This window comes from Pseudonaja textilis, chromosome 3 (assembly GCF_049901715.1).
Source record: "Pseudonaja textilis isolate UNSWEBS1 chromosome 3, rPseTex1.2, whole genome shotgun sequence".
Taxonomy (NCBI): domain Eukaryota; kingdom Metazoa; phylum Chordata; class Lepidosauria; order Squamata; family Elapidae; genus Pseudonaja; species Pseudonaja textilis.
The window spans coordinates 132,504,720-132,514,657 of record NC_141992.1 but is presented as its reverse complement, the minus strand read 5'-3'; the positions used below and the strand labels follow the sequence as shown (position 1 = coordinate 132,514,657).

Sequence of the window (9,938 nt, the reverse complement as noted above, 5' to 3'; positions counted from 1 at the left end):
TTTATATTGCAAGCAGTTTTGCATACCGCCACAAAGACAATTGCCATCTTATGCTCTTATGTTTTTCCCAGACTCTGAGCTGGCTACTAAAGAAAATTAATGATTTGATTCACTATAGTACTACACTCTATCCTCTTTAAATAATTTTAGATTAACAATTAAAATACAGTTTTCTAAAAATGTATTTGAAACAAAAAAAAAACAACCCACAACTATTTTCAGAAATGGCCTAAATCCTTGGGGTGGGGGTGGGGAATATCTGCTTCCAAATCGCTTTTAGCTTTCAAACCTGGACAGAGGAAAAAGTAAATTTTACTTGCCAAAAGAATCCATGATGTAGGTTTTACTCTCCCAGGCATTTAGCCAGGCAACCCTTAAAACCAGCAATTACTGCTGTTAGAGTGACATAGAAACCATTTTTCACTCTCTTTCCTTTGAAGAGGCTCTCTGTTTTCTTCCAGAAGGTCTGAAGCCTTTTCCCTGTGTCAGTAAGATATTGTGTGAAGTTACATTATAAAATCAGGAATTGTTGACAGTAGCAATGCTACCTTCTTCCTAAACTCTTTGACTGGCCTCTAGTGAGATTGAGAAGTCAAATGCATGCACAGTTGAATTAATAAAATCTACCCGTGACTCACAATAAAAAGGATACATAGGAAGGTGGACAGAGATCATCCTGCATGTAGCCTGAAGTTATAAAGAAGATGCCAAAAAGTAAAGCTTGGAATGGATTGAGGCTGGCAGAAACCTAAAAACAACAAAAGGCTAAGGAAGAGGAAAACAAGAGAAGAATGTGTATGCAAGTGTTTTAATGGAAATGACAGAATGCCAATGGGTAGAAAAATAAAGGCAGAATTATTCAATGTTTACTGCAGTGTAGCTTTCTCTGAAAAGAAGATATGTGTTCCATAAGGGAATTATGAAAAGGGAGAAATGAAATTTGAGATTGATGGAAACATGATTAGGGAAAACCTAATTATACTCAGTTTAAATCTCAGACTAGCAATTAAGGGGATTTGCTGATGGTTTGGCCATAACTCTTATGTGTCACTTTGAGAAATCCTGGTAAGTTGGTGTTTTATGGATTTGCTTACAGATCACTCTCTTTTTATGACCCTATAAAATGGGGCAACTGGATGCAGCAGCGTTTACTGGCCGGATACCCTTCCTGATGCAATGCAGAGTTCAGAGCAGATATTTTTTTCTTTCTGCCCTAGGAGAGAAACATCTGCTGCTACTTTAGATTGAACTCTCAATCTCTGAGTGGGAGGTGAGCATCTTTACCACTAGGCCACTGTGTCACTGGCTTACAGATAAGATATACGATATGGGAGGGAGAGATATCGGTTTTTAACCCTATAAGAGTTATTAAATTTGTCTATGCTTATTTTGATAAAAGTTGAAAGTCTTTATATATAAGTCTTCTGTTTTCCCTTTTCCTGAAACTTTAATTTTTTTTCTTCTCTTTCTGTCTTGTTTGTATTAATAAATTATCAATAAAAATATATTAAAAACAAATTTCAAAATGATTTTTATAGGATAGATAAATCAGCAGACATAGCCGAACAAACTATAGAGAATTGAAAATTGTGGAATTAAGAAACAGAAAAAAGAAGTGTGACTATATAATAGGGGGTGCATCCTGGTGCCTGCATATTTCTCCTAATTGGTGGGGTATGAGCACAACACTTGGGCTTGCAAGTAATTTGGAATGGATAGACTACTGTGAGCAACATATAAAACAGCTTTGATGTCCCCCAGTGGTATGCAGACCATAGGATGACCAAATAGATCTGTAGTCTCCTTACCCTTAGCAGGAAATATTATATATGGCACAGATGTGACTAAAGCTGCTAGGTTAGTTTATCAACTTGTCTATCTGACTAAAAAATATTACATGAAATGATTAGTTGACCAAAGTCTTCAACAATATATTAACCTCACTGGATGATGACCATAGCAAAAAAGAAGATAGTTCTTGGAATATAAGAGAAATTTGTGGTAATCTAGCAATTATAGAAAGACTGAGTGGATAGTAATTGGCATAATCTTGTCTGTCTCCTTCCTTATATATTGGGAGAGTAATTGAATTGAGCCAGTTTTTAGGGATTATCATCCAGAAGAAAAAACATGGTATAGGTTATTTCATGTATGTTTAGATTAATGGGTAAAGAATGATGATGAGTGTTAGAGATTTGTTTAGGACATGTATGTTTGTATGTACAAATGTATGCATATTTTTGTATGCAGCTAATGCTATTTATTTTATGGAACAGGGCAAGAGAATGGGGAAGGTTAAGAACTTTATGCTTGGTTGGAATGAATTTTCTCTTCATGAGGAGAAAGATGAGATAAAGTATGTCTATGAAGATTCTCAGTCAGAGTTGTCCCAAAGGTGCTTTTTTAAAAAGGCAACTGGACTTTGTTTTTTCTTTGGAGATGTTTCACTTCTCACCTAGGAAGCTTCTTCAGTTCTAAAGAACTGATGAGTTAAAGAAGATCCGGTGATGCATCCAGTAGTGCATAATAAACAGGAATAATTTGCAAGTTTAGAAAGGGTATGGAGAGCTTTTATGAGTTATACTGGTGTAAATTATTTTTAGTTATGTATCCCTTTCTTATTATTTCATCGCCTCAATGTCTGGTTCACTGTCATCTTGATTACAAATTGTATGGGAGTCAGCAGTGTAATGTGGCTAAAAAAATGGAAATGTCATTTTAGGCCACATTAACATTCTAAATATGGATAAAGTTTGCAGCAGCACATCCAGTTCTGGCCACCAGACTTTTAAGCAGAACAAAATGAAACCGATTTAGAGAAATGGCAGTAATGGTTGATCAGAGGACGAGAAATATATTAGATTAAAAAACATGAAAGGAATTTTAACCTTGAGCAGAAACACTGGTTGGGTAAGGAGTACAGTAACATTTTTAAAATATTTGAAAGGATGTAACCCTGAAGAAAGTCAAACGCTCTTTATTGCCTGAGTGCACAGGTCACAAGTTTAAGTTATATGAAGGCAGATTCTGCTTTCTGTCAATGGTTGCGGGGGGGCGGGGAGAGAGACGGGGACGGGACTTTGCTACTAAAAAGAACTGTTTGAAAATTGCTCAGAGGGCTGATGCCCCACCCTCCCAATATTGAATGCATTCTGTGAAAATCTGATGAGCCGTCTTTTCAGGGATTCCTGTAGTTTAGTGGTTTATTGATTGGTTGATTGATCTTGTAACTGTATCAATAAAATAAAATGAAATATATAGTCTGTAAATGGTGCTTGAGTCGTAAATCTTACTCAATGACCAAAAGATTTTGTACCCCAATTCAAAAAAACACATATGCTCTGAACACCTTTAATTATACGGTAGCATATTTAAGCACTGGTTGAAGGAAGGCAACACAATGCAAATCTGATGGAAGAATATCAACCAAACAGGCATTTCACCAAAACATTACACTTGGGAGTCAGGTAGCCCAGCTAGATGGCAGCATTTGGATAATGTCAAAAAGTTAACCACAATCACAGCTGCTTCTGGCTTGCTTGGGAGACCATCAAGAAAGAGCTGAGCTAAAAATTAGATGGGAAGATGGAGAAAAACATCTTGGAAGAAAGCAGTAGCCATTCAATAATACATTCATAAGTTCACAAAACCATCAGGGCTGTCTATTTAGAAACAGTTTCATTATGTTATGGAGATTAAATCTTTGATGAAGTTTACCCAGCTATATTTTACCTATTTTTGCATGGCAAATACAGGTTTCTGAATGAAAGCGTAGAGATGGACAACTTCTAGCCCTCTACGTCTCGTTGGACTACAAATCTCATAATAAGTTTCCTGACTATGATAGCTTGTGTGTGTGTGTGTGTGTGTGTGTATATGAGTGCATGTGCATCTGTATTTGGCTTTGTCAATCAGTGCCCACAGCTGTTGCTGGGAAATGATTAAAGAATTAATGCAATGCACAAAATATGCAAAAAATATGTCTGGATCTGTTAGGTTTAATTATGTCTGAAACAGCCCAAACACATCAAAGCAAAGATTGAGATGCACAAAGTATTTCTACAGAACGCTTGCCAAGAAAAACAGAACTTTAACACAGTACTTGCAGGGCCAATTATAGATAAGGAGCAGAATGAGGATGCTTTCTCATTGTGAGACCAACTATTGAGTCATCTTGCTTGGTATTTTTGATAGTGACAATATCTTTCCAAGGTTCAGAGAGAATTACAAAACTTGCCTGAAAGTATCATGAGATGATATAGTCCCTCTCCAATGCTTATGTTCAGTCTGTTTCCATGTTAAATATTTTCTTATAATACTGATAAAACACACACACAAACAGAAGATGGTTCTTATTCGGTGATTGTCCAAACTTAATGATAGTGCTGAACAAGTGATAGTTACAACCCCACCTCCAAATTCTGAATATTATAGTGCCCCTGCAGCCACACAATCATGACCTGGCTCATATTATTACAATGTTCCAGCGAGCCAAATCATGTGATTGTGATTTCTGACATTTCCTGCTGGCTTTGCACAAAGCCAAGGCGGAAGCCATCAAAAAAATCTCAAATGCAAGACTACATTTAAAAAATCTTTATTTTGGAAAAACATACACAAAGAAGTGATTAGGTCCACCAAAATCACCACTTTCGTGGGAAAATGCTTGGAATATATTGCATCATAAAGCACAATCTCAGGGAACATGCATTTGCATGCAAAAATTTCTGACTGAATGGGCAAACACTTAGAAAGCCAATTCTAGCCAACATTTATTTCCCTTGATTATGGAGTACCAGCATTATTTATTTAAAAGTAACATCTCCATGTTAATAACTTGCAGTGTACCTGAACATATCCATGCTGGTTTCTTAGGAACAACATGGAAATGACTGGCTACTGTAGTGCAGTGATTTAATCGGGGAAGCTCAAGTTCAGCTCCACCCTGAGTGCTGGGAGCTCCCTGGGTGACTCTGACCCAGTCATTCTTTCAACCCAACCTATCTTGCTGGATTGTGGTGGGGAAAAATTGGGTAAGGAACATTAGGTCGATTGTCTTTTGATTAAGAAAAAGATGGGCTGTACCTCTTAGAAAACAAACGAAGATTTAAGCAGATGATTGCATTCTCTGGGGATATTGTATTGTTTGGCTCCTGAATCTAGTCTAAAGCTTTAGAAGTCTCAAGAATTCCCACAAAATTCCTTGTTGTAGATTGAGAACCTCTGGAGAAAGCATCTGCATAACACTGTAAATGCTATTAGAAAAAGCCGTCATTCAAGGCCACATTTATCACATAGACTACAATCATGCAGGTGATAGAAAATGCAACTACATTTTACATCTGAAAATTCTGTAAAGGCTCAGGCTACTAAAGGTGAGGTATGTGAGCTCCACTATTCTTTTGAGACTTATTCCAAACTTGGGTGGTGTGGATTTCAAAGCAGAGTGCCTTTATTATTGGCCATAAATATTTTTATCTAATACATTATTGCATGAAGTTTGCTAAAAGCAAAGGCAAGACACAATACTTTGTGTTCTCTAAACCTATTTTACACTCGAAAGGTGACTTTTATATCTTTGGTAAAGAAGCACTGTAAATTTCCAAATACGTAATAGTTTGTCTGTTTTCCTACTTAGAATGATTAAGAATATTGCTTGAAATACACAAGGTTCGTAAAGTTTTTAATGTAGGAATGATGCATTGCTTTATGAATACACACACACACACACATACAATGTTAGGAACTCTTCAATATTATCTTGCTCAAGCCCACAAATTTTGAGGCACAGCAAGGAAATGAAGGCTGTTGTATGACTATCTTCACACTGCTAAACAGGCACATATATGGTTTGTACAACTCATTGTGAAAATAATAGGTTGACTATAGGTCAAAACGGAGAATTACACAAGAGGGCAAAAAGAAGGTGATTGATTAAAGTAAATATGTAGGACGTTGGTCTTAACCAATTGTTTTAAAAAAGCAACATGCAGTAGAAATCTGAGCCTTTTCTTGCAAACGCACTGTAGTTGTTCAGATGTGAAGAGATTAGTCATCTGAAAACTGAATCGTATTATTTTTTTTTTCAACCCTGGACAGAGACAGTACAAGGTTACAGCAGAAACTAATGTCTTCACATGACACCAGGGGAAAGTTATTCTTTTGTATTCTGCATTTCAGAATCTAAGAGGAGCGTAACTTTAAGAATTAATCCAGTGAGTTTTTTACATGCCTTTTAAAAGCTGTTTTTGCTGCAAAACAGGAAATTAAGGCTTATAATCTGGGGAAGATATTAAAATTTATAAGAATTACTACAGTTCAAAAGAGACGTCAAAGCTATAAAAATGCATTTCCTGGGGAAAGATGAAAGAACACTGTATGGAGAATAAGGACAACACTTTGCAGCACTTTTAAGAGGTGTTAAGAAATATTAGTTTTATTTTAACAGGTTCACAGCTGAATATTTATTCTATAAAAACTTTACAGATTGTACAGTTTATATATAGTTCAAACTACTAGAACAACAAAAATTAGGTCCCACAGATGCAAAAATACTGTACCAACCCAAGGAAAAGCAGATTTATACACTGTACATCTTTCTGCTCGGTGGTCAGGCTCCAAGTATAAAGTTCCAAACTGTACAAAAATAAGGTTTAATTTTTCCCCATTCTTCATACATTCAGTAAGATTGCAAGGATAGATATCTAAATCCTAGTAGATATCTGAAGTAGGAATCATCATACACTCCCAACAGGAATGTAAAATAGGTCTATTTACACAGGGCACTCTTGTATACCAGACTGTCTATTATGTACCCTGATCCAGAAAAGGCATGAAGGGAAAACAGAATTTCACTAGCACATTGCCCTTCTGGATGCAGTTCCATGCGCACAAAAGGGCACTGTGTGTTTGATGGGAAGATGGAGGGGTTTGCCTCTAACAATTGATGTAGGGTTGTGAGGCCACGGATAGTAATCCTGCATCAAATATAGGCTGCCAAAAATACATCTACGTACCCACTTCAATTAAAAGCACTACTCCTGTTCACTGGAGGGGAACCTCATCCAATGCCTTGCAAAATGCCTTCCGCCTGTTGCTGCATGGAGAGATCTCTGGATCAGGGACATAGTGTATAATTAAGATTAAAAGCATTGACAAAAAAAACAATAAACTAAACCAGATAAGGTAGCATGGAAAAGGAATAATTAATAGTGTGCCACACAAATTTTAACTTATTAAATAAAATATATTCTACAGGAAGCTAAAGATGGACATAATATATATATTTTTGGTGTATTTCTTTAAACAAGCAAATAGAACAAAACAATGTATGTAGGTTTTTTCACCCAGCAATAGAAGCAATTATGTAGTAAAATAATTAAAAAACCCTAAATTTTTATAAAACCACTAACACTAAACTATTATTTAACCCATAGTATATATGGTATTTCAGTGATTCACTAATACTGCAAAACAAAACTTTTTTTTTTTTTTTTGACAAGAAACTGGCATCTTCATGCTATCTGGGTAAGAACAGGGCACGTTCCCCAAAACAAGAAGGACTGAGTGTTCGTATAGAATAAATCCTGAGCACACTTAGGAATTTGGGGGAAGAGGGGCGTTTTCTATATAGGGTATTTTTTTTCTTATAAAATATTTGTTTTTTGTTTAGAATACATTATTTGAGGTATTTTTAAACCTTTCTCAAAATTCAAGGCAATGCCTCTTCTTAACTGACTTTTTGGGCAGTGAAAGTAAGGGCCGGCCAATACCCGTTTTAACTCTGGACTCTAGTGAAAAAATAGTCATTGCTTCAGGACTTTCCTGCTACATACAAAATAATGCAACATTTCATTTTATTCACCACTTTCTTCTGATACAGTACTAGCCAATGATAACAAAGTAGAAGACAAAAAGTTTGGTAGTGCACTCCATTATATATTTTAGTTTGTGTACATAAAGAAATATAATATATATATATATATATTTATATATGTGGAAAAAGAAAAAAAAATCAATGCTTAACATACAGTACTTCTTTAAAAACCCTTGACCATAAAACCATGTTCCTCTGCCTTTTAGCCCACATTTTCTGAGCCTTAGGTATGTTTTATTTTAATTTCAGTTAGGGTATTGATGAAAAATCCAGATATCCAAGTAAGTACAATCCAGTGTCAATGCACATCTCTTCAAAATTCATCAATCTTCTTCTGTAAGTATTTTAACATTGAGTCCATTCCTTGAGCAGAACCCCAAATTTTCTTTAAAACTTCACACTCCTTATCATTGGCTTGTTCCAAGTCCACCTTCATAATACTACGAACTAAACCTTTGGATTCTTCAAGTACCTACATTAAATTAAAAAAAGGACAGGAATGGTATTATTTAATACTCAGGACAAGTTTTAATCACAAATAGTGGTCAGAGAGAAAGTATGTGAATGCAGACTGTTGCAGTAAGTGCAATGCATTATGGATGTTTGATAACTGAGAATCACAGCTTGAGCCCAGGTCTTATTTCTTTTTTAAAAATTAAGCCATTCATCTTTCCCTGTAGGAATCAATGATAGCCACTTCTCTGTAAGAAGGTATAAAACAGAGGAGGCACTTCACACATGAATGAAAAATCAGTATCTTCTATTTTGTCACAGTTATAGTTACTCTATCCTAACTCCATCAATGCTTGCTTTAAAAGGTCACAAAATATTTAAAACATTTCAAAACGTTTATTTTAGTAACATAAATATCTAAATATATTTTTTAAAATTAAAGTATGAATTTCTAAAGTTATTTTGCCTTCAACATTGCATTTTATACTTTTTGTTTCCGCTGATCTAGGAACTGAATTGCAAATTCAGAGAAGTACCAAATAAAAAAAATGAAGAGTATATTCCAATCTATCATTCAATCTGGGAAAAGATTCAAGGAAATAATAGAATCATAGACCTGAAAACTGGAATGCTTCCCACATCTAAATACTTGTTCATCTGAAATCTATCAAGAGCTATTTATCTAAAAGAGTAGAATAAAAAAAATCTATCAAAAGTAACAGATATTCAGTTTGGAATTAACTTTTTCTTGTGGGGGCGGCGGGGGGGGATGCTTTGACTCAGTGTTGAATCATGGCAACTTGGCAAAGTTTTTTGGGGAAGAGGTTTGCCATTGATTTCTTCCTAGAACTGAGAAAAAGCAACCAACCCAAGTTATCCAGCTGGCTTTGGGCCTAAGTTGGGGACAGAAATCACAGTCTCCCAGTTTTTAAGCTAGTGTCTAAATTAAACTGGCTCCCTCTGCAATTAATTATCATTACAATTTTCTTTTCAAAATTCTTTTCCATTCCCGAGACAATAATATTTGTTTACTAAGTTAATAACATTGCATATGTTTCTTAAAAAACTATTTTACAGAATAAACTATTTTTGTTTCTGTAAAAAACTATTGCGTTTCTTTCAGCCCATTCTGAATGTATCTTTGCCTTTTATGATGTTATTTGATTTGTATCATCTACAAAACTGATTACCATTCCCTTAATTTCTTTATCCATGTTATTAATAAAAATAATTGAATAACATGCATATAGACCTAGATGAGTTCTGGTGACCACAACTGTAGAGCTATTTGTGGTCCAGATTAGAGAATTAAGTCCTCTACATTCACCTGCTGGAACCCTGGAAAATCAGGGGAAAGCCAGCAAATACTCTTTTGGATAACACTTTGATAAACAGAGAACACTTTTGAAAATATAGGCTGCTTGAACAGCCAATAAAGGAAAAACAGACAAACAAAAAAAGAGGGGGGGGGAAGCAGGGACCATCAACTTTTAAGAAAAATTTGCCTTCCCTTCAGCAATGCTTTATTTTTCCATGCTACACTTTTGAAGCTCTTCCTGGTCTTCATGAGATTATAATTTGCGTAAAACTAGTTTTGAATTAAAGTCAG

The 9,938-nt window shown here is 35.3% G+C and overlaps 1 protein-coding gene across 1 annotated transcript in view; it reads right to left on the bottom strand.

Annotated features, from left to right (window-relative positions):
* Nucleotides 1–6,408: 6,408 nt before the first annotated feature.
* Nucleotides 6,409–9,938, bottom strand: part of CDYL (chromodomain Y like) — a 196,854-nt gene continuing 193,324 nt past the window's right edge. Inside the window, exon 7 of the mRNA XM_026714999.2 lies at nt 6,409–8,348. Within this exon, the coding sequence (XP_026570784.1) occupies nt 8,190–8,348 (159 nt within the window). The 3' untranslated portion in view covers nt 6,409–8,189. The remainder of the gene's footprint in view (nt 8,349–9,938) is intronic.